The sequence below is a fragment of the Manis pentadactyla genome, chromosome 9 (genome assembly GCF_030020395.1).
Source record: "Manis pentadactyla isolate mManPen7 chromosome 9, mManPen7.hap1, whole genome shotgun sequence".
In the NCBI taxonomy this organism is placed as follows: Eukaryota; Metazoa; Chordata; class Mammalia; order Pholidota; family Manidae; genus Manis; species Manis pentadactyla.
Window position 1 is genome coordinate 91,036,102 of NC_080027.1, and position 25,345 is coordinate 91,061,446.

Sequence of the window (25,345 nt, forward strand, 5' to 3'; positions counted from 1 at the left end):
CTGGAAGACTCATGCCAGAAGATGATCATCAAAAAACCCCAACAGAGATCCACGCACTGCTACAGCTGTAGATGCACTCATCCCACCAGCTCCTGGACTTGCCATGGGAATGAAGAAGGAGATATCTAAGCTGGCCTGTGCATACAGTAAAACAACAAATTTGACTGGATCTATACTGTTGGAACTCAACCAAGAATTAGGAGAAGTGCAAATTGTAGCACTCCAAAATCTTACAACTACAGACTATTTACTGTTAAAAGAACATAAGGGATGTGAACATTCCCCAGGAATGGGTTGTTTTAATTTGTCTGATTTCTCTCAGACTGTTCAAGTTCAGTTGGACAATATCCACCATATCATAGATAAGTTTTCACAAATGCCTAAGGTGCCTAACTGGTTTTCTTGGTTTCACTGGAGATGGCTGGTAATTACAGATATGCTTTGGTTATGTAACTATACTCCTATTATGTTAATGTGTGTGTGCAATTTAAGTAGTAGCTTAAAACCTATACATGCTGAAGTTACTCTACAAGAAGATATGTCAAAGAAATAATCAATCTTCCCATGTTTTCTTCCGCCTGCTACTTCTATAGCTTTTCTTCTTCCTTCCTAATTACAACCCTTAAATAGAATTCGTGCCTCATATCAAATTTACCGAGTATCATAATTCTTCCAAGTGGTAAAGATACCTCAAGACAAATGCTGGGCATAGAAGCTACAGGGCATAAATATGCAAGGAAATAAAAAGCTAACCATTTCAAACAATAAGGCTTCTCTCTCACTTACCAACTTTACATTTCCCTGTATGGCCCCGGAAGATGACTGGTTAGCCAGAGACGGGTAAGATTCCTCAAGGGAGGAACAACCTAAGACAGGCACAGTCGCAGGGGGGTCATCAGGTGAGAAATTGGGGATCAACAGAGGTGAGGCTTAGAACCGCACCCCCCCGTTCTGAGAGAAATCTTCTGCATACGTGGATGTTTTATTGCCCTTGTCTAGCTTGGATTAACACATAGTCTACAGGCACACACCTGATCATCTACATTTGCTCTCTTACAACACTAAACTATGTTTTCTACCTTTATCTTGTATCTACCTACCACTTCAGCATTTTATTAAAAATAATAATAATAAAGAGAGAAATGTGGTATCCACATATAAATCAAGTATAAAAACCAAATGAGTATTCATATTTGAACTGACTGTTTATAGTTCATAATGCATGAGCAAAACCAAAAGTTTCTGTGATGACTGCCCTTGTACTGTTCACTATGTAACTTATTCATTATGTAAGAATTTGTTCTACATGTAAGAACTTGTTTGTTATGCCTCAGAAGATTGGAGACTGACGAAAATTAGGCTTGGGGTGGATTAATGATTGTGCATTGAGCATTGACTCCCCTATACAGAATTTTATTGTCATTAACAACCATTTGATCAATAAATATGAGAGATGCCCTCACAAAAAAAAAAAAAAAAAGGACAGACTTCCAATGGTAAAATAAATAAGTAACCGGGATGTAATGTATAGCATAAGGAATATAGTCAAGTTATTGTAACAGCTTGATAGGGTGATAGCTGGAACCTAGAATTATGTATATAAATATTTTATCACTGTGTTGTACACTTGAAACTAATGTAATGTAATACTGTGCGTCAACTACCCTTCAATAAAAAAAATAATTATCTTAAAAAAAAAAAAAAACTCCAAGAGACTGGCACCTCTGAATCAGTGGGCCAGTCAGAAAGCATTTGTTTCTACCCACTGGCACACAGCCCAAGGCCACAGCTACATGGCTAAACAAGCCCTTAGGGAGCTTAATTCCACTGTGCTAGTGCCCTAACTCTGACCAGCTGGGACTGCTCCAGGCCAGAGACGTGCAAGCAGAGAAATGAAACTGGGCACAGCAGATGGTACCAGCCTCCTGCTCCAAACCCTCCAGCGAGTCCCCACTGCCTGAGTGTGACACTCTTCACTGGGTTCCAATCTGTCTGTCCACCGACGCTGCTGGTTCCCAGCAGCCATCCTATGTCCAGGTTAACCAGACTACTCCCACTTCTGAACAGTCCAACCAGGTAGCACCCACACACCTCTGCACACAGGGTTTCTGCTGGAGGTGTTCTAGTCTTGGGTCCCAGCCTGAGCACCACCTCCTGTCTAGAGCATTTCCCAGTTCTTCCTCCAATCTCCTGAACCACCTCCCAGTGGAGGTGGCTGCCAACCGAGATGAGCTGAGCACCTTCCAGGTGTCAGATGCTGTGCTGGGTACCTGAGTCATGACAATGAATAAAGTCAAGGCTCTTGCCCTCCAGCAGCTTATGGTCTAGCAGATGAGACAACGTTGTATACAGGCTATATCTAGTGCAGTGGCACCCAGGTGAGGGGGCTCAGTGGCCCAGAAATATGAATGGGATTATGACATTAAAGTTGAGTTTTGAAGAGAAATTTTTCATTGGGCAAAAAAAATAAAGAGTAACAGAGGGTTCTTCTAAGTAAAAAGAACATTATACACAACAGGGCTTGGCACAGGATGGGTATGGGCACTCGACATTTACTCAATAAAGCTGGGAAGATCATGGAAGATCATGGTACAGCCTTAGCCCCACTCACTACTGCCATCAACATTTAGTAAGTGCAGAGTTGAGAATGCATCTCTGATAATAGGGGGATATGCTAATGTGTTCACCTCCAAAGATGGAACTACAGAGCCAATCTCAGCTCTCTTCTGCCAAGCCTGGTGGACGGTTCCAGGCAGCCCTCTGACACCTTACAAGCCTCCAGTAACAGGCTGGGATGCAGGGAAAAGCAGCTGAGCTCCACACTGCTTCTGGAAAGTGGACTCTGTGTCTCCCTATAAGCTTGATGTTAGTCCTCTCAGGACACTGGGTCTTTGTGGCCCTAAATGAAGGCCCTCTTCCTCATTTACAGAAGACACCCTGGAAAGAGACACCCAAAAGTCACCACCACAGGCAAACCCAGGCTCATGAAAGCTCTCCTAGGACTCAAAGAGTTCAGTTGAGTCTCTGGCTTTCTAGGACAAAACGTTTCGTTTTGGATAGAGCTGCTTTTCTCCCTTCGCCTGACTGTTTTCTTCATTTCTCCCTTTCCAGTTCAGGTTCTTTCTGTAATACTTGTATTGAGCACATGCTGTTTTTCTCATAGCTGAGAATATCTTGCTACTGAGGTGTTCTTTTTCCATTGAAAGCAATCAAAAATGAAAATCCACATTCCAGAACAGTGTTATTAAATGTGCAATTTTTTTGTGGATGGAAAAAGAGAGCACTGTGAGGGCTACACGGAGGGTGTGGCACTGGTGAGCCTTCCCCCCATAGGCTGCAGGCATCTGGCCACTGAGAGTGGATGGCGGGAAGTCTGCCAGCAGAACCAACTTATTTTAAGGAATGCTAATCAAGTGTGATCCTTGAACCAGTACCAACTGCATTATGTGGGGGCTGGTTGGAAATGTAGACTCTTAGGCCCCACCCCAGATAAACTGAGCCAGAACCTGCCTTCTAGCAAGATACTAGGCGATTCGGATGCACATTACAATTTTAGAAGCACAGGTCTAGAATTAAGGGTAATTTGCTCTTTTTACCATCTTGGAGCCTCCATGTGAGTTTCTGTCCTAAGAAAGAAATCTCTGTATTGAGAACTCCATAGAACATCTACACCATTCTTCTCCACCCAAACTGTGCATTCTTAGAAGGAGTCTGATATGATAAATCACACCCTCGGCTGCAGTTGAAGATGAAATGCAGCTGGTGGCTGGCCTTTCTGCAGTGTGAGAGTACCTAAAGTGCAAGGGCCCTGAGCCTGCGAGGCGATGGCAGCTCTCGCCCTCCCCTCCAAGGGGGAGGATCTTTTGCTTGACATCTTCCCACTGTACAACCTCAGGGGTAAGTCAAGGGCAGTGCTGGGCACTGGGTCCTGAGGAGAGTGCTCTGCACACAGAACCACACAGCCTCCAAAGCTAGGCAGTGCTCAGACCTCACCTCCCATGAGAACAGCCAAGGCCGGCGAGATGACCCCTGACTAACCTGTCCTCTACATGGGAAAAGTGGCCCAAGAGGGGAGAAAAAACACAAGGAGCTAATAAAGGTGAGAGCTGGAGCAAGGGTAAAGAAGAGGGGAGGAAGGGCCCAGCCAGGTGCTTCCCCATCCACCACCAGGTTAATGCCCAGGCCCCCGGCAGGCCACGCAGGGGCTGGCTGGCATCTCACCTGCCATTGTCTTCCATGAAGGGCAAACCTGCCTCAGGGATATTTCTATAAAAAATAAGGGCCGCCCAGAAAAGTTACCCTTGTTAAATAAAACATAACCAAAACCAGATCCCCTGGAAAATCAAAGCAAGAGTTTTCTCACTCATTCTGAGGGATGAGCCCATCACAGAAAGCCACGTGAGGCTCTGGGCATCTCCCAACTCCGAGGAAACGCCTGACTGTGTCAAAGCCCAGGTGTTATTCACCTCCCCAACCCTGCCTAATTTTTCTCCTCTTTTCCATCTTCGCCTTCGAATTCTCTGAAACAGCAATATTTTAAAACACTAAAATGATTTGTATCAATCAGTACTTGTTCTCCATCAATTATAATATTTTTACATGTTCACAGTATTTCAACTACACAAACACGACTGTCCTCTCCCCGTGCCCACACCAGCAAGCCCTCTCAGAAGGCTGGCAGGCAGCAGTTGGCCCTGCAGGCAGAGCTCTCAGGCCCAGAAATTCAGAGGGACTCCGTCCGTCTTCCTGTACCACAACCAAAAGGCAGCCCCTCGCCCAGCGCCCCACCGACCCTGAGGGAGGCCATCAGCTTCAGCTCAGCTAACTTCCACTTCGTGCAAATGCACCTGACTTTACCCCCATAAACCAGAACTGGATAAGCAAAGCAGTCCTTCAGAAACACACCTGCACAAAGCTTCTGCATCCCTTGGCATCCTCCCACAAAGTTTACTTCCAGTAGCCCTGTCCTCAGCCAGGATGGCCACGTGTTCAGACCGTCACATTCGCAAAGGTGGTTCCTGCAACTCTCGCCTAAATCAGAGACTGAAACCCGCCTCTGTCTGCTGAGGGCATAGACGAGGGTCAAAGGTCCACAAACATACGTTAACCACAAATACACCGCTTTTTTATGCACCCCACCAAGTGAGAACAGTGGGCCAGGCTCATCGTCTTTCCTTCAGAGGTGCTGGCTGCGCGCCCGTGAGGTTCCGGAAGGAACATGCGGTGGGGCCCGCGGAGGACCCAGAGGAATTTTCCAGGATCTCCCCGGCTAGACACGGGCCCCTCGGGTCCCCGCCCAGCAGGCTGGGCCAGTCACAGCAGGTCACTCACCACCCGTGAGCTGCGCAGGGCCCAAGCACAGCGCCAGCTGGAACCACAGGGTCGCGGCCAGTAGTCTCTGCGGGGCCTGAGGCTGCGGCGGCTCTCGAACTCCGTGTCCGTGGCTCGGGTTCATTCCATGATACATCTTTCATCCGCAGAGAGCATCGGGCGTGAGAGAGTCTGCGAGCGGGAGCGACACCACAGTGCGCGGGCTACGGGCTCCGGGTCACGCCGCCGCGCTGTACCCCGGGGCCCGGCCTCGGATCCCCGGCCCACCCGCCCCCGCGCGGCCCCCGGCCTCCACCGGCGAGACAACGGCCGGCGCGACGCCCGGAGCAGTAGCCGCGGGGAGAGGTGGCGGAAGGAGGGCGGCCGGGAACGCGCACCGGGACTCGGGCGACCACGGAAAGTCTGGAGCTTTCCAGCGCCTCGGGGCTGAAAAACACTTTTCCTTGGGCCTGTACCTCCCATTCCGGGGAATCTCGCGGCGTAGCACCGCATCTCCCCAGCTACTTGTCGGTCTTCCCCGGGATCGGGATGGGTTCTAACGGCCAGTACCCAGCGAGATTTCTCTGCGCTTTCAAAACGGTCCTCCCTTGGTTAGCCGACCTAGGCACCCAGTCCCCTCCGCGGCCTGCGCGCGCTCCCGGGCTCCCGGTCTTACCTGCGTGTCTCATGCGTGCAGCCTGGTTCCCTCCGCCGCCTCCGCCCCGCGCCAGGCTCACCCGCATCTGGGCGCGACCTCTGCCGCCGCTACTGCGCCAGCGAGCGAGACAAAGCCCGGCGCCCGGCTTCCCCGCTCGCGCTCGGCCTCCCCAGGCTCCCCGAGCGCACGGGTGCAGGGCTGGGGAGGACAGCGGCCCCGCCGCGCGCGCTGCCCCGATCCGCGAGCGCGCAGCGGCGGCGCGGAGAGAGGGAGGTGCCGGGGCGGGCGCGCGGGGGCGCGCCGGGGAGGGCACGGCGATGGAGAAGGGGCCGCTCCCGCGACCAATGGCAAGCCCGCGCGCCTGCACCTGTCGGGGCGCCAGGCGCCGCGCTCCCGCGCGCGCACATAGTCGTCCCGGGGTGCCTTCCCCGCGCTGGACAGGGCCCGCCGGGGTTGTTCGCTAGGCCGGGCTGGTGGGGCCAGCGGTGCTCCCAGCGCGCAGCGCGGCCTCGCGAAGCTTCGGATGCCCACAGCACTCGGGTGTGCGGTCCCCGGGTGGCTGCGGCCGCTGCAGAGGCGCCAAGGCGGTGGAAGAGAGTGTGCGGCCCGACCTGCCCCCACCCCAGACCTCGCTACCATTTGTCGGGCGGAATGGGGGACGATTGTCTCATTTTTTACCCATATTCCCGCGTTCCCCCTCCTCCCCCGCCAAGGCTCTGCGTGTCCCCCTGGGGCACGAAGGACAACCTGAGACGGCCGAGAGCCTCGCGCCCGCCACAGCGACCTTGGTTTGGGCTCTCCTCAAGCCGCGAGTGTGCGTGGGCGCTCAGCCCGTTTTGGAGACGCATAGGCCCCTTGGAACCTTGGCACTGGGGACTTTCTTGGGGTGGAGAACAAGGTGGGGGGGGGTAGGTGATCGCGACCTCTGCAGAAGATGAGGAAGGGGGTGGCTCGGAACCCGGGAGACGGAGGGCGCGCCCTGTTTGTGCGGGCCCCTGCAGCCCCTTCCGTAGATCGGCCAGCCTGGCACCAAAGCCGTGGATAAGGAGTGGAACTTGAGGTGGGGCTGCAAGCAGCACCTTAGAACCAAGGACACCCCATTATTCTGTAGCAATTTGTAGCTATGAAAACCGTGTTTCTGATACCGCCACAAAATCATCCTTTTCCCCCAAAATCTCACAACGGATGGTGGTTGGGAAATTACAGCTTTTACTGTGTTGACTTTTACTGGGAGTAATTTTAAGACTCAGGACACATTAACTTTTATTGGATAAATCAAGCTTAGGGTTTTTATTTATTTATTCTTTATTTTTTGCTTTGTAAAATCGAGATGGCAGCTTTGCACAGAATAAGTTTAACATTTTGAGTAGCCCAAGTTCATTTCTGCTAAGGCTTGTACTCAGGAGTCTAAAGTCTTAGTTGGGCGTCCTTCCATATTTCCAAGATCCTGTAATTGACCTCTGCAGTTTAAATATTCATCTAATTTTTTTCTCAGTAAATTTCCTAAAGCTTTTCTCATATCATCACATCAACAAAGCTCAAAATATTTCTTGACCCTGCACATGTTCTTACAGTCAAAAGAAGCATATTTCTAAGTGCTATTGACATCTGTTCTTCAGGGGGAATACAATCCATTTACCCAGAGGATACTGGGATTGAGAGGATTGGCCAAGTTTATCTGGTCCAAACATCATATCTATGTTTGAACCTCCTGACAGTTCTAATAAGTGATATTCCAGTCTCACTGAATATTTTGAGCAGCCTGTTATACTTGACCCCAGCTGACTCCCCAAAGCCTTTCAGGTGCTGAGCTGAAATCTGCCTCCCTGAAACTTACTCACCAGTTCTGTCCCTTCCCCAGCCTGCACAACTAAACCAAACTACTCTTCTTAACACAGCACTTCATCCTTTTGTAGATAGCTTTATGTCCCTTTGAATACTCCCCCTCTGGGTTAAATTTAGTTAATGCTTACAGTGTGACAATTCCTAGACACTTTACAAGCCATATAGCCTTTCTGTGGCTGAGACCCAGTTTCTCAGTGGCCATGCACCCCAACAAAGTTTGTTGTCAGAAAGGACTCTACTTTCACTCCATGGGTTCTGACCAACATACAACAGGATAGGCAAGTTATTTCAGGTAATTTGCTTCTACTCGGGCAACTTAAGAAGACAAACATTTGGAGAGCAGCTGTGGCACAACATTTTGCTAGTTTTCTACATTATCTCATGTATGAGTCTGCTCGAGCTGCCATAACAACAGATTGGGCCCTTAAACAGACATCTAACAGATTTATTCAGGCTGGAGGTCCAAGGTCAAGGTGTCAGCAGGGTTGGCTTCTCCTGAGGCCTGTCCCCTGTACCTAGCTGCACAGGAAGCTAGGAAATGTAGTTTTCATTGGGCAACCAGCTAGCCAGAAAGAAGGGACTGATCAGGAGGGCTCCAGGGAAACTAGTGGTCTGTCACAGGTCCTGCGCAGGACAGAGGTTGCAATTTTTTAATTAAGTAAACAGAGAAACCTTTGCTGGGGAGTGGCATTTAAGTAAACACCTGAAGAAGGTGGAGGAGTAAGCCATGTAGTTTTCTAAGGTGGGACTCAACCCTCAAGGCCTGACCATCACCTCTGTGAAGCACAGCCATACCTTCCCATTCATCCCTCCGTGACCACCAGTACTATAGACTGTTACAGGGAGCCGCTTGCCGGCCCGTCCTCTGAACAAATCAATTCTGTGGGGGTAAGAACAGTTTATTTTTTTGGGCCATCTATGACTGAGCATAGAGCCTGAACCAGTAGAGGAATCAGAATTATTTTCTGAGTTAATTAATTACTATTAGGAGGAAAGGAAACCATCCCCACCAATCTCTCTGACTGAAAATCAGAGGTTAGAGCCAGTTGATCTCTCTCCTCTCTGGGTTTCCTCAGTCCTGCACATCCAAGGAAACAGTCCCCCACAATGCATGTAATGAGCTCAGAACATGCCAGAACATCAGCCCAGCATTGCACTGGATGCGATATTTGAATGCATCTGATCTACCCACCACCCCTGCCCTGGAGGGATTACATGTTTAGGTAGAACACAGCCTCAGGAGCTGGGGTCAGGAATGGGGCAATGTGCTCATTCAGCCACTCACCCATTTCCCATCCAAGTGTATTAGTGGATACCCGATGCCTTAGAATCATTGTCTATTATATGGAAGACACATGGAAGACACAAAAGTAAAGAAGACACAATGTTCGTCTTCAACAGGTTTGTAACTATCTACAGTTAGCGTCACGGGTTAAATGCCGATGGGAAAGCACATGGGCTGCCCTGCAGGAGGATCCCAGAGGTGATCTCTATGTCCTATGAGGTGTGTGTGTGTGTGTGTGTGTGTGTGTGTGTGTGTGTGTGTGTGTGTGTGTGTGTGCAGGGGCGAGGGAGGGGAGAGAAGGGCAGGAGATTCTTGGACACAGGAACAGCCTGTACAAAGACCAGGAGAGAGGAGTGGGGACAGAGACCAAGGACAGAATTTACAAAGCAAGTTAGCCAAGAAGTAGAACTTCTGAGAAGTACCTGGGCCAATGAAGAAGGGCTTAGACAGGCATTTGGAGGGTTGGTTTGTATAAAACAGAGAGAAGACTGGAGGAGTGGGAGATTGGAAAGGGAAGCCAGGAATGGCCCATGTGTATGTGCAAAGTACTCAACACCAGAAATTAACTGAAAAATGCCAGTAAAAACAACCCTGTTGTCACCCATCAAATGGACAGATCTAAGTCTGATAACATCAAGTGTTTGGTGATGACACAGGGAAAGGGAATTCCCAAATTCTGCCAGTGGGATGTAAATTGCTATGTATGAACTATGACTTCATTTTCCTTTTTTTGATGTTCTCAGGCTTGCTGATCCTGGAGAGACCAGCCCACCCCACCAATCAGTAGACAATAAAACCAGGACCAAACACCCCACCATCTCTTTTATGGGCTCTTACTCTCTGGGCCACTACTCCTAGTCAGCCCAGGGCCAGGTACCAGATATCAAGGGACAGCCTGCGCTGCAGAGGCCCCTGGAATTATTCAAACTAGCCTGTTCTAAGCCTGTTTATCCTACTCAGTGTGGATAAAATGAGAGTTCCTGTGGCCAGGATTCTCATCTGGCCCTGGTTGACACCTGTGGGCAGTTTGACTCTATATAAAAAGCTCCACCCAGTGCTCTGGGCATGACATGGTGACAGGGCTGCAAGGCTGCAGGAGAGCAGAACAGAGGCTGGAGTGGTGGTAGCGCCGAGGACAGAAGCCCAGAAGACAGCTCTGCGGGACGACTGTGCAGAGAGGCCCAGAGGATGGCTGTGCAGGCAGAGGGGCCCAGAGGCAGAGGCTGGCTTGCTGCATGCAGACTCGCTCTGAGTGAGTGGGATTCTAGTGATTGACCTGCCACCTGGAAATAAGGTTGGGTATAACCCTTTCACCCCAAGAAGTTTTACTGTCAATTTCTTTGGTCACATTGAATCCATAGCAAACTTGCCCAGGGCTGAAATGCACTGGCAAGACACTCAGCCATTCTTTCCTCTTGCCCACATTCTCCTCCCTCACCTTCATTCCCTCTGCCTCCTGCCAGCCCGGGTGCTTCCATGTGGCCCCATGGGACTCATGTGGCCCCCATTTCTAGGGAACTGTAATAAGAGTAAGGAATCTGTGGAAAAAATGAAAGTTCCTGTGGCCAGGATTCTCACCTGGCCCTGGTTAGCTAGCTCACTACACATGTGTGGGCAGTACATTACTATTGACTCTCTATAAAGAGCTTTGCCCAGTGGTCTGCATGACATGGTGGGCACAGCTGCAAGGCTGCAGGAAAGCAGAGCAGAGGGTGTAGTGGTGGCAACACCGAGGACAGAGGCCTAGAGGACGGCTGTGCAGGTCGACTGTGCAGGCAGAGAGGCCCAGAGGCAGAGACTGGCTTGCTGCATACAGACTCACTCTGAGTGAACAAGATTTTAGTGATTGACCTGCCACCATGGAAATAAAGTTGAGTATAACCCTTTCACCCCAAGAACATTTTACTGTCATTTTCTTTGGTCACATTGACTCCATAGTGAACTTGCCCGGGGCTGAAACCCATTGGTAAGACAGAATCCTTCCTTCATGACAGTTCTTTTCATGTCTGCATATATTCCTGATAACAACCAAGCCTGGTGCCCTTAAAATAAGCTGGCCCCACAGAGGGATGTAACTGACCCTGTAGTCACACCAGGCTTGTTGCCTATGGAGCCCTGGTGCATTTGCTGTAAACACTTCATCCACTATACGAAGGTGTCAGCACTCACCTTATAAACTGCTGGGGGATTCTATTAGATTACACCTGAGAGGCACCTGAGGCAGACCTGGCACCTGTAGGTGCTCTGGGAAGCAATCCAAAACTATTCACTGCACTTTTGTAACTGTGGGAACTGGAAATGACCTGAAGAATGGAATTGCTAAATAAACTGGTATAGTCACTGAGGGGAACTCAAAGTGCCTATGGCCAGGATCCTCACCTGACCCTAATCTACTTGATGATGTAATTGGCCTGCTGCTAGGCTAATGCTTCCACATCTGTTGACAATGAGCCATTATTGTTAGTGTTACTATATAAAGAACTCGTCCCAGTGCTCTTCCTGGAGGCAGAGACAGAGATGAGTTTGCTGCATGCAGACTGCTCCAGAGGCAGACATGATTCCAGCAATCAACCTGCCTCTGGGAGAATAAAGCTTGGTATAAACCCCTTTACCCCTCACACTCCATTTTTATTCGGTCTCCTGAATCCAGAGTGAACTTGCCCAGGGCTGAAACCCTCAGGCTAGACAGTCACACTAAGGAACACGCTATTAGGTGCAAATCAGATTTCCATGCAGGAACCTGAAGAACTCCATGGAGCATTGTGTCGAGTGAAAGAAGCAATTTTGGAACAAAATATACAGTAGGATATAACATGGAAAAACAATACCATAGATTTCCTATGAATTAATGTGAACACAAAAGAAAAGAGTCTGAAATGATGGGGGGAAGGGTATGAGGGGCTACACTGGCTGCAGATGGAATGTTGGGGAAGACTGGGCACTACTTTGTTTCATCTCTGTGAGTTTTATTTTCATTATTAAATTTAATATACTTATTGATATTGTTTGGTGCACAGACCATTACATAATGTTTAGGTGATTAAAGATTCATTTGAAATGTACAAAAAAAGGTAGAACAGAAAAAGATAAACATAGAAAGGGAAAAGATAGGAACATACTCAGAGCTTAATGACAAGGAGTTAACTTTGAGAATACCACGTACAGATGGCATTTTTTAAAAATACAGTTGATGGAGATCTGAATATCTAAGATGTCCTTTGATGGAAGGCTTTCCCTTGGAAAGGGCAGGGCAGGACGCTCAGTCAAGGCTAAGCCACCAACCTGGGCCCTCTCCACAACTCCCACCCTTGCAAGGGTTGCTGGGATGGCGGCCCCCCATCTCTCTCTGAATGCTTCCTCATCCCACACTATATCCTTAGCAATGGCTGTTGTTTTCTGTAATAATTAGAGTAGGCTAGACTGCCTTACAGAAAAGCCTAGATGAGCAATGGCTGCCACCTGACAGGAGTCTCATTCTCTTTCAGGGTGATGCTCCGTGGGTGGAGTGGGGTTGGAGGAAGTCTGCACAGCTGTTACCAGGAGCCCAGGCAGAAAGCAGCTTCACCATCCTCAATGCCTCTGGGCTTTGCCATTTCAGCTCTTTTCAAGACTTCTTGATGGGACCCTGTGGATAAAATGAGAGTCCCTGTGGCCAGGATTCTCACCTGACCCTGGTTGACTAGCTCACTGCACCCCTGCGGGCAATACATGGCTGTGGACTCTATATAAAGAGCTCTGCCCAGTGCTCTGGGCTGCGACACAGTGGCATGACTGCAAGGCTTCAGGAGAGCAGAGCAGAGGCTGGAGTGGTGGCAGTGCCAAGAACAGAGGCCCAGAGGACGGCTGTGAGGGATGACTATGCAGAGAGGCCCAGAGGACAGCTGTGTGGGACGACTGTGCAGGCAGAGAAGCCCAGAGGACAGCTGTGCAGACAGAGGGACCCAGAGGCAGAGACCAGCTTGCTGCATGCAGACTCGCTCTGAGTGAACAGGATTCTAGTGACTGACCTGACACCTGGAAATAAGGTTGGGTATAACCCTTTCACCCCAAGAACATTTTGCTGTCAATGTCTTTGGTCACACTGAATTCATATCAAATTTGCCTGGGGCTGAAACCCATTGGCAAGACAGACCCCATGCAGTGACACTCAGGTAGATGAAAGGCAGAATTCTTTGCTACTTAGAGCTCCAAACAGAAGTTTGTCAGGCAAGTCCACACAAGGGTTGTGCCCTGAGACAGGGTAACTGCAAGCTGCAGTTCTTGGGGCAGCTTACCTGTGGCCAGTGGGATGGGGTTAGCAAGTTCATAGGCTGGCTAATTTAATTTAGGAGGGCTCTGGGACTATGCCTAGTTGTCTGATACATGGCCCTGGGGCAATTAGGGCATGTGTATTGTGGACTGGCAATGTTAGTGCCCAACAGGGAAAGCAGCTGGGATGTGGAGTTAATCCACTGTTCAGGAAGCAGACTGGCCAGCCTCGAGACAGTGCCTCAGAACTGGGTCAGGGCAGCACAATAAAAAAATCACCCATCCAGAAGGGTGAGTTACATATGGGCCAGGACCACATGTTTTCCCACATCCCACTGGCCAGAACAAGGGCACATGGACAACTAGTCACATGGTATCATATAGACATAGAGGGAGCTGGGAAATGTAGTCCTGGGGAGAACTTTCTGGAAGAGAAGGAAAGCTCAGGTTTCACTGGGCAGTGAGCAGCTTCTATGAAAAGGCCATAAATTAATCTGACCTCACATATGTCTTTGCCTTTTGTCTGCTTTCTTCATCTGTTTCCCTCCACTTGCATGGTCAGCCCCTTCAGGGCAAGGACCATCACGTTCTTCTGTTTTTGATTCTTTCCCCAGCAATTAATTCTGTATCCAGTGGACTTCTCACTAAAACAAGCCTCCTGTAATTTCCATATGCATAGATAGCTGCCACTTCACAGCCTCGCATAAGTATCTGATACTCAGAATGTAATTTCAGTCAGTTAAATTAAGGTCACCGGAGGAAAAAAAGGACAGCAGCAGAAATATTTTCTGGGCTGTTAGCCTTTTTACTTAATTCTGAATTGGATAAATTCTCAATGACTTTAAGCTTGACCTCTATATAACAATATTTGGTTCTTGGGTTAAATCAAACAAGTGGTGCTAATGAGATGTTTTAACAATGTCACCACCTATAGTCAAATTTTTCATTTCAGTTGACCACCGGGTACAGGTAAACCTGTCTTTTCAGAAACACTTTCATTAATTAATTACATCAAAATGTTATTTTCCTCACCTTTTACTTCATCTCATCTTCTATCACCTTGCCTTTTATTCCAGGTCTCGTAAAGACTCTCATCTTTAAAACCACCACCTGCTTGGCATGAATAGTTTCTTCTGAAAGGCAAATACTTAATGACCAAAGAAAGGGGTGGGAAGAAAACAAATCTCACTACAGAATTACCATGTTCATCCAGCTTTGGCTGAGTGCCTGAGATTTGCTGAACACAATGCAAATTCATAAAAATACACATAGACCATCACACTCTACAAATCCACAAATACACCACATAGACACCCCATCCCAGCCTGCAAACCCACAGAGACCCCCATCCAGCTTGCAAACCCACAGACCCACACAGACCCTGTCCCAGCCTGCAGGACAAACCCAGCTCACAGTTACAAACCTCAACCACCAGTTGTGATACACAGAATATTTTATTCAGTCACCTATTCATTCCACAAGGATGGATGGAGTCCCACTCTATACAAGATGCTGCTCTAGGTTCTAGAAACACAGAATGGAACAGATGGAGGATGGCTGTCCTCCTGCAGTATGCATTCAATGGCAGGAGACAGGACTTACCTACTCCCACCCTTCCAACTAACAAGTGACTGCCTTCACCTGTGAAGTCCACTGATAGTTTAGTATCTTCTGCCAACTGCTGATGTTTACCAGCTATATATAAGTTGACAAAGAGCAGAACTAGGTCTTAATCTTTATGTTCACCATGATGTCAAGGCTAATATATGCTTACTGGCTCAATGAAGGAATGAGGGTGTCCTTTCACAGAAGCACAGCCAGCAGAGCTAAAGCAGGTGAAGACTGACCAGAAGTTGAAAACTCTTGTTCATGTCCATTATTCCAAGTCAACAAAGTATCCAGAATCTCAGTGGGGCTTATATCCACTCCCTCACCCCATCTTCTCCCACCTGGTTTGGGGTATGGGGTATGAGACAGCAGAAGTGGACTACAGCTACCATTGCAGGTTGTGTCACAAGTAAATTGGTGGGCTTTATTTTATGGGTTTTTTAAATTCTCAACAGAGGACTTTAATTCTACAGGGGTCATATAATAGCATGAGAAAAGATACTGACAACTTGAAGGTATGTTTGGGAGATTAGGGATAACTCCTTGTACTTAGAGAGGGTGTGTGTTTAGGGTTGGGTTAGGGGATGACTGTTAGCAACAAAAATGGGATGTCCTGGTAGGATCACACTATGAGCAGTTTTCCAATAGAGACCAAGGAGTTTAAACTTCATTCAAAAGACAGTGAGATCCATCAAAGCACTCTGAGTGAGGAAGTACCCTCATCGGCCCTTTCAGACATTAGCATTTTAGGAAGCATTAAAGTTGGTCAGAAGATGCAGGGAAAGAGTAGAATGAGAAGACAGTGGGGCACCCACCCCATCAGGCCAGGTAAGAGGTGACAAACAAGAGCGTGGCAACTGCCATGGGAGGCTCTGAAGAGGGGGATTCCTGATTTCTGAGCCCAGGCTGCAAAGATGGTATCAAGATTTAGAGCCTAGGAGACTAAGCTATGTACCACTAACAAAAACAGGGAACACAAATGAAATGGAGGTTTTGTGAGAGTGCTTATGAATTCACTGTTGAATTTGAGCTGCTGGAGGCAGATCCATTTGGAGAGAGCCAGCAGGTGGCTGGAAATTAGGGGGCTTAGGAGCTTTCTAGGGGCTGATGGGTGAGGTGGGCCCACGGGCTGCTCCAGGGCATCCCTAAAAGGCACAGAACAGGTGCTCCCACTGGGGAGTGTGCGTCAGCAGAGAGACTCTGGGCAGAACCATGGGGAAGGAAGGGGGGCAGTCCGTGAGAGAAAGGGTAGAGGTTCTCGAATGACAGAGGGTGACCAAATCACCCAGAGATATCCATTCAGATCCAGTTCCCTCCCGAGAGGACTAAATCTAGTAGGCCTGGGGTGGGGGCTAGAACCCACAACAGGAGCATGCTCTCTTTGTCATCTACTGATGCTCAACGAAGTACCCTGAAGCTCAGCATCTTAAAGCAGCAGCACTTTTGACGTCATGTTCTCTGTGAACCAGGAATCTGGGAACCACTTAGCTGGTAGTCCCCATCAGGGTCTCTCTTGGAGCTGCAGTCAAACTGTCAGCCAGACTTCAAGACATCTGACAACTCACCTGAGGCTGCAGGCTTTGATTCCAAGATGGGTGTCCTCATCCTGCAGCAGCCACTTCCCCAGAGCGGGTGACCCAAGAGAGCAGGAACAAGACCCCTACATCTTTTTGATCCCACCTTAGAAGTCCCACTTGCCATTTCTGCAAAATCCTGAGGCTTCACAGGGTGACAGACAAAATTAAGGGGGGGGCACATCTTAGAGGCTGATTACCCATGTCCTCATGCTCCTGGAGTTATTTTGAAGCAAGTGGCCCTCAGAGAAACATGGGTGGGAAAGAGAAAGTGTAAACAGAGGAAAGAGCCAGACAGAAGGTGGCCCTCAGGCTAAATGGGGACAGCAATCAACCCGAGGCTGAGAAGGGGTGCAGCACTGGGCTTTCAGGCCATCAACCACAGCCTTTTCAACTCTAAAGAAACACTCCTCAAGAAACATTTATCTCCTTATGCAACTCATGGTAAAAACCGCATTTACTTCACTGCCTGGTGCACAATGCACTCAGATCTAGAAACAAATGCTTCCTGAATCTGTATCTGTATCCACCGCATGAAAAGAACCTCTGCTTCCCATTCCACTGCAGCCTATTTCTTTAAAAAAAATGCCAGTTGAGATCACTAAGCTGACTTTGTGTGTCATTAGTATCTTGACCTGAAGTTTGAAAAAGCAATCTGAATAGACTGGGTATCCATGAAGATGGTAACAGTGAGGATGCGCACACTTTGCGCTAATGTGGCGTCGCAGTAATCTCATTTATGGCAATGCCACTTTAGGCTGCTGTTACAGTTTTAGGTGAAAACGGTCAGCACTTTAAGAACTTAGGTAGTTTGCCCAAGGCCATATAGCTAGGAGGTACCCCTACCTTTATTTTAGCCTTGGCAATGTCACTGCTCTGTCCAATGTGGGGGCCCTAGCCACCTGTGCCTACTTTCATTTAAATGTAATTAATTAAAATTAAATGAAATTAAAAACCCATTTCTTCAGTCACACTAGCCACATTAAAGTGCTCAGTAGCCATATGTGGCTTGTGGGATAGGACAAAGGGCACTTCCCTCACCCACAAAGTTCTACCTGACAGCGCTGCTCTGCAGCTACCAAGCCACCAAGGGTCAGTAGATTTGGAAGATGGCTGTAAGGTGAGAGGAAGGAGTCCCTGGTGAGAGAGAGAGAGAGAGAAAGAGAGAAGGGAATGGAGGGAGGAGACGCAAGAGAAAGCAGGGGCCCTGGGAGGAGGGTGCAGCAGAATGAGAGCATGGGGGCTGGCCTCGGCATGGGACAGGGACAATTTCTGCAGAATCAGAATGGGAAGAAGCAAATGAGTGAAGGTCTAGGGGAAGGGGACATTGAGAAAGTTTGCTTTTGTTGTCTGTGACCTTGCCTAAAATGTGGGGGCTTGAGTACAGGAACAAAGAGAGTGCACCAAGCCAGGAGCTGGAGACTGATGGGAAGATCAGAGTCACCCCTCCAGTAGGTACGTGCCCACAGATGAAGGCCTGATGCCCAACTGTGCGGATGCAGCTGTGGTTAGACACAGAATTTCAGGTGCAGCCAACCATTTGTTCCGTTTATCAGTAAATACTTGCCAATTGCCTACAACGTGCCAGGCAGCACTCCAGGCACAGGAGCCACATTAGCCAGTGCTAGGAACAAAAGCAGATATGTCCTTCTCTCGGGGGCTTACAGTGGACACACCATGAGAGGGGCTGCAGAGTGTGTGGTGGGGGATTCATCTGCACAGTAGGCCAGCGGAGGCATCCTGTGGAGGGAGACCTGAAGAAGGCGCACCATTCTACACACAGGAAGGTCAGTCCATGGCTTTGCCCAGAACTGTGACTGAGCAGAGGCCCAGACAGGCAGGCAAAGGCACACTGTACAGCTCCTGCAGACGGAGGTGGTTGCTGAGCACAGAGAACCACATGGCTGGTCATCCAGTGCCATGTGTGGATGACTCAGAGGGACAGGGACCCTGAGCTGCCCGCTGGAAATCCCTCTGTAGTACTATGAACTTGCAGGTGCAGAGGCTGGAATTTTAGTGAGGGTGCCTGGCCCACTGATGACATCAGCAAAGGGTTCTCAGTGTTCAGGCATGGTGGTCTCACAGTTGGGGACACAGCAGACCACCCATCACCAGACTTCCATTGAAGGGCAGCTTCCCTCACTTAGACCCTTCTGAAAAGAAAATTTCCTCTGAAGCTAAATCTCTAGGCTCAATTTTAGCAAAGCAGGAAAACAAAACAACCAGAACTTCTAAAAATGCACTTTTTTTTAAAGGTTCAACAAATCACACTCTTTAAAAAATATATTCAATATGATCTCTTTGTTATGTTGGGATGAAGATGCAACTCCAAGTTGAATAAGTTATTGAGTGCAGCTATTTTCCCAAGTTTCCACTAAGAAACCTCTTCCTATGCTAATGTTTTACAGTGTATTGGTGATAAAATTTCAAAAGTAAATAAGGCTTTTGTACCATTTTGTGCCTCTGTGTCAATCTAACTGCCCCAGCACTGTCCTGTTGTCTCCCTGCAGAAGTGGACTCACTTTCAGCTCCAAAAGTATTTCACTTGAGTCCTTCCTTTTTTTTGTAAGAATCGGAGAATTACCATCTTCTACTTTTAGCTGCATTAAGGTTACAAATGTGAAAAATATCAAAATCCTGATATGCAGCAACACTAGAAAGGCTTAAAATCCTTTCCTGCCTCCATGTCCACATTGATTTTCTCTGGCGGTCATTGTGCAGCACTAGCTCAGAGGCCACCCGGTGTGGAGGATGGGAACAGAGCCCGGGTTCCCGCCGCGGCTCGACCTAAGCCACAGTTTCCCTTTCACTCCTGTCTCGGGAAGGGCACCAGGTGCCTCCGCGGTAGGTCCACAGACACACGCAGAGCGGCTCTCCACAGGTGCTCGCTCACGTGTGTCCGCCCCACCGTACACTCGCAGGCTCTCATACACACGGGATATTTGCATTGTGGGGAAATGACTGTTATACTTCCGCTCTTATCTATTTTCTTTAAAAAGAAAAGAAATTTATAGGCCACCGTTTGATTCTTAGTCCTGCGTAACACAAGTCTTTCATTTACTGCCTGCCCTGGGCGCTCACCTATAGATTGCGGTACTGTTTGGTGGGTCTGGCATCCTTAATGAGTCTGCCTGGTCCCGTTGTGTCTACAGAGACTGGTACTGTGGGATAGCTGACTGTTCTTAGTAACAAGGGGTGCTTGGCAGCTTAACATTTGCAAAACATCTCTTTCATCTGCAGCGTGAAAGGGCTGATGCAGCGTCCCAGCTCTTAATCAGATGCTAAAGGTGCAGGTGAGGCTGCCGGGTGCCCAGTCTGGGGTCTGCTCACCAGGCCCCCTGAGGAAAAGGTTTTCTCCCCACTTGTGTCTGTCCCTTCCACACATCCTGTTTGCTGTTCCATGTGGGGTTCCCTTGTTAGTATGACTTTCATTCCAAGATCACCACTTTCAAGGTCACCTAGGCTGGGACCTCTTGTCAGTGTGGCTCCCCAACTCTCCAAGCACCCAGGTGAGAAACCCTGTTTCACCAGATGGAGTCCACCTTCAGCCATGGTCCCTCAGCCTCTGAACTATCCCTGAATCCATCCAGTCCTGGCCCCTGCCACTGTCTGGGTTTCTGCATCTGTCTTGCTTTCCTGGATTACTGAGCCAAACTCCCAGCTGGCCTCCTGTCTCCAGTCTCCCTCCCCAGCTTATTTTACACACTGCTGCCAGGGCACACTTGTAAATATAGACCCAATCAGGTCACTTTTTTGGTATTAAGACTTTTACTCATTCCTCACTGTTGTCTACTCAGTGAATCTCAACTCTTTTTATAAGCAGAACCCCAAATTTTTTTCAGTGAGATGTGACTAGGGGCCCCAGGATATAAAACATATAAAATCTGAGCTGCTCTGGGGACAGAAGGGCAGGGTTAGAGCAGGCACAGACATCTCAGAGTGGCCCTAAAGACCTCCGGTCCCACCCCCCTGGGGCCCACAGCAGCTGCAAGGAATCCAGGAGCTCTCTGGAGCAGCAAATCTGCTCCTGGGATGAAGACTGTGCTCCTTGGCCTGCCATACAAGGCCTGTGGAACCTGGGCCCTGCTACCTTCCTGGGCCATCTCCTGTCACTCCACTGCACACACTCCCTGAGCCCCTGCTCACAAGACACGCATGACCCCCAATGAGCCAGCATTTCTGAGTCGCACACTGTGGCTGTGCAGCTTCTGCTGCCTGGCAAGACCCTCCCAGGTTGAGTGCCTACATCATCCTGTGTGAAACCTTCCCTTATGAACAAGCCAAATGGACTTCCCTTATGGCTAACCCTCCCTCCTCTAGGGATCCTTCCAAGGTTCCTGTTTAACCACTTTCCATATCTGTTTCTGGATGCTTCTCCTGGCAATATTATGGGCTAGGGCCCTCAAACTTTCTTTTTAATCCTGACCTAATTTTCAATAACTGTTTGTGGCCTTATGAAGTTAAGACTGTGTCCTCTATCCCATCATAAGCAGAGGTGAGTGAGCCACCCTCACTTGCACAGTGAACTCTTGAGAACCCCCAGAGGAAGCAGGAAGCCCAGAGCCCTGAGCTGGGACTCTAAGCCCCTGGCTCTAATTCTGGCCCCACTCCGAACCAGAGCTCAGATTCAGCCTCTCCTGCTATGGTTTCAGTGCTTTTGGTATGATGACAAGGATGACGCTTGTGGCTAACATTAATAAGGCAGCAAGCACATGCCGGGCACTGCCAGACGTGTTTTTCATGGACTAGCTCATTTTTACTTCACAGAATGAAGGCTGTAGTACTTACTGGATTGAGCCCTTTCTCCTAGTTACATTTGGGCTGAAAGAGGTCTACAGATTCTCTCCTTCAGCAATGAGGAAGCAGAAACTCGGAGGTGAAACGACCATTCAAGAAGCCCTTGGTGGATGGAAGCAGGGCTGGTGGAAAGTCACCTGGTTCTCAGATAGCTGTGCTACTGCCATGTAATACTGCTTCTCTGGGACAGGAAGTGGCCTGGAAATGGCCAGAACCACGTTTGGATGTGCAAAATGTTTTACACAGTTTTAACAGAGAGATATGACACTCAGGTACCAGCACAACCCAGTTCATGCTGAAATATTTCCTAACTCACATGATTCCATTTCAAATTCTATATAATCTTAAACTGTCGCCTACTGAAAATTAGGATCATAGAATAATTTCTCTAACAGTGGTATTAATGGTGTCAGTAGAAATGTAGGGTACAAGCCTGTATGCTCAGCTATAGTATGGTAATGACTGCACATAACCATTTAAAATATTTTAAATCGCACATGGGCAGAGTGGGTGCTGGGGGGCTTGGCCACTCTGCTCAAGGCTACTATGTGGCGTCAAGGCTGTGGCTGTCATGAGCCTCTACTATAAATCTCATCATAATTTTCTTAAAAGCATTTCATTTTTAGCAGCTCAGGTGGCTACAATGAAACACCACAGACTAGGGGCTTAAACAGCAGGCTCTAATTTCCCACAGTCTTGGAGGCTGGGCGTCCAAGACCAAGGGGCTGGCACACTCAGTGCTTGGGGGGCTGGCACACTCAGTGCTTCGAAGAGCTGGCTTCCTGGCCTGCAGATAGCCACCTTTGGCTTTGTCCTCATGTGGCAGAGAGAGGAAGGTTTGGCCCCTTCCACTTCCTATAAGGACACTAATGCCATCATAGGGCCCACTCTCAGGCCTCACATAACCCAAATTACCTACCAGAGGCCCCACCTCCAATACCAACACATTGGGGTGAGGGCTCCAACATGCGAATCTGGGTGGACACACTTCCAGCCCATAACAATTCAAAGTGCCTCAATGCAAGCCAATTTCCTGAGAGGCAGCATGATATCCCAGAAAAAAACGTGACTCTTATGTCAAAATCCCCACTGCCCACTGAGGGACATTTGGGGAGACTAATTAACATGGCCACATCTCAGAGATTCAAGATGGCGACATGTGAGGTGAGAGGGAGAACTCCTCCCAAAACCACAAATAGTATGAAAATGTAGTTAATTGATACAACCCTAAAACAGCAACAAGAAGGAAGGCTGACCAGACTGCATGCAGACCTTACGAACAGAGCAGACCTCATGAAACAAGGTAACATATGAAAGCCTTAATCCAGCAGGACCCAAGCCCTACTCCCACACCAGCTCACTGGTGGGGGGAAGAGAAATGGAGCAGGGTAGGGGGTGGAAGCCTAGAATTGCTGAAAACCCAGTACTGGAGATCTGCTTTGTGAGCAGAAACCTACACTGTGTGATGCTCTGGACGTTGGGGAGCTGGGACAGGTGGAGTGCTTGAGAGACTGAGATTCCAGCTATTTGTGGAGGATGGGATCCACACCCGGCCGCTCTGTGTAATAGGAAAGACAGGTGGTCTGAGAGGCTTCCTAGCAGTGAGAGGGCTGCTGAAGGGGCGGGATATGCATGGAGCTTGCTGTGCAGGGGAGGGGAGAGCTGGACAAGGTTGCCTGGGTGGGCTCTGCCCAGCTGGTTGGGAACTTTGAGGAGCTTCAGTCACTCCATCCCCCTGGCTGCTTACTTGGCTCTGAGGCCCCCCACTGTGACAGGCAGCCTGTTGGCACCAGTTCCCAAACCCGCAGTCACATGCTGGCATCAGGCCAGCCAGAGGGAGGCTCCACCTACAACAGCTAGAGACACAAAGCACAGACGCTTACACCTGTATGTTTGGCCCACTGGCCCGGACACTGGAGACTCAGACGGGAATCAGGGAACAGATCTTTCCTCCCCCCAGGCACCAGCTTCACTCCTCTATGACCCCCCAACCTCACTCTAGGGACTGAGCAGGTCCAGAAATTGGAGCTTCTGGGCACTAGTGGACAACACACAGAAATATGAAATGTCAAAAAAACATGGTCCATACCAAAATCTCACAAACCTCAGAAAAAGGGCCAAATGAAACTGAATTCACCAATCTGCCTGAGAGAGAGTTCAAAATAAAAATCATAAACATGCTTATAGAGGTACAGAAAAATATTCAAGAACTCAGGAACAAATTTAAGTCAGAGACTCAATCATTAAGAAATTCCATATCTGAAATGAAACATACAATGGAGGGATTTAAAAGCAGATTCGATGTAGTAAAAGAGACAGTAAACGGAACAGAAATTAGAGAAGAGGAATACAAAGAAGCTTAGGCACAGAGAGAAAAAAGAATCTCTAAGAATGAAACAATATTGAGAGAACTGTGTGACCAATCAAAATGAAACAATATTCACATTATAGGGGTACCAGGAGAAGAAGACAGAGAAAAAGATAGAAAGTCTCACTGAGGAGGTAATTGCTGAAAACTTAACCAATCTGGGGAAGGAGATAGTCTCTCAAACCATGGAGGTACACAGATCTCCACACAAGGATGCAAGGAAGACAACATCAAGACATATAATAAATAAAATGGTAAAGATCAAGGAAAAAGCAGCTAGAGAGAGAAAAAAGATCACATACAAAGGAAAACCTATCAGGCTATAATCAGACTTCTCAACAAAAACCTTACAGGCCAAAAGGGAGTGGCAAGATATATTTAATGCAATGAAGCAGAAGGGTCTTGAGCCAAGGATCCTCTGCCTGGCAAAGTTATCATTTAAATTTGAAGGAGGGATTAAACAATTTTCAGATAAGAAAAAAAGTTGAGATAATTTACCTCCCACAAACCACCTCTACAGTGCATTTTGGAGGGACTGCTATAGACGGAAGTATTCCTAAGACTAAATAGATGTCACCAAGGGATAGACGAAGAGAACAGAATATGATACATAACATACAAAGAATGGAGGAGAAAGAAAAAGGAGGAAAAAGAAGAAGAACCTTTAGGTTGTGGTTGTAATAGTACATGAAGTGAGATTAGACTGTTAGATAGTAAGGGAAATACCCTTGAGACTTTGGTAACCATGAATCTAAAGACTGCAATTGCAATAAGTACATACCTATCGATAATCACCCTAAATGTAAATGGGCTGAATGCACCAATCAAAAGACATAGAGTCACTGAATGGATAAAAAAAACAAGTCCTGTCTATATGCTACCTATAAAAGACTCACTTCAAACATAAAGACATACACAGACTGAAAGTAAAGGGATGAAAAAAGATATTTCATGCACCTAGCAGGGAGAAAAAAAGCAGGAGTTGCAGTACTTGTATCAGACAAAATAGACTTCAAAACAAAGAGAGTCACAAGAGACAAAGAAGGACATTACATAATGATAAAGGGGTCAGTCCAATAAGAGGGTATAACTATTATAAATATCTATGCACCCAACACAGGAGCACCTACATATGTGAAAGGAATCCTAACAGAATTAAAGGATGAAATAGAATGCAATGCATTCATTTTAGGAGACTTGAACACACCATTCATTCCAAAAGACAGATCAACCAGACAGAAAATAAGTAGAGACAGAGGCACTGAACAACATATTAGAACAGATGGACCTAACAGACATCTACAGAACACCCCATCCAAAAGCAACAGGATACACATTCTTCTCAGGTGCACATGGAACATTTTCAAGAATAGATCATATACTAGGCCACAAAAAGAACACTATATCCAAAAGCAACAGTGTACATATTCTTCTCAAGAGCACATGAAACATTTTCAAGAATAGATCATATACTAGGCCACAAAAAGAACCTCACTAAATTCAAAAAGATTGAAATTGTACCAACCAGCTTCTCAGGTCACAAAGGTATGAAACTAGAAATAAATTACACAAAGAAAACAAAAAAGACCACAAACACATGGAGGCTAAATAACATACTCCTACATAATCAATGGATCAATGACCAAATAAAA

General features: G+C 47.9%; 1 protein-coding gene across 2 annotated transcripts in view; it reads right to left on the reverse strand.

Moving 5' to 3' along the window:
* The window catches only part of SUSD4 (sushi domain containing 4), a 105,227-nt gene extending 99,008 nt beyond the window's left edge, over window positions 1–6,219 (reverse strand). For both annotated transcript variants that reach the window (XM_057507794.1, XM_057507793.1), the window contains exons 1-2: window positions 5,987–6,219; window positions 5,332–5,502 (exon numbers count right to left, since the gene is read on the reverse strand). In XM_057507794.1, coding sequence (XP_057363777.1) covers window positions 5,332–5,467 — 136 coding nt within the window. In that variant the 5' untranslated portion in view covers window positions 5,468–5,502; window positions 5,987–6,219. The remainder of the gene's footprint in view (window positions 1–5,331; window positions 5,503–5,986) is intronic.
* Window positions 6,220–25,345: the final 19,126 nt, after the last annotated feature.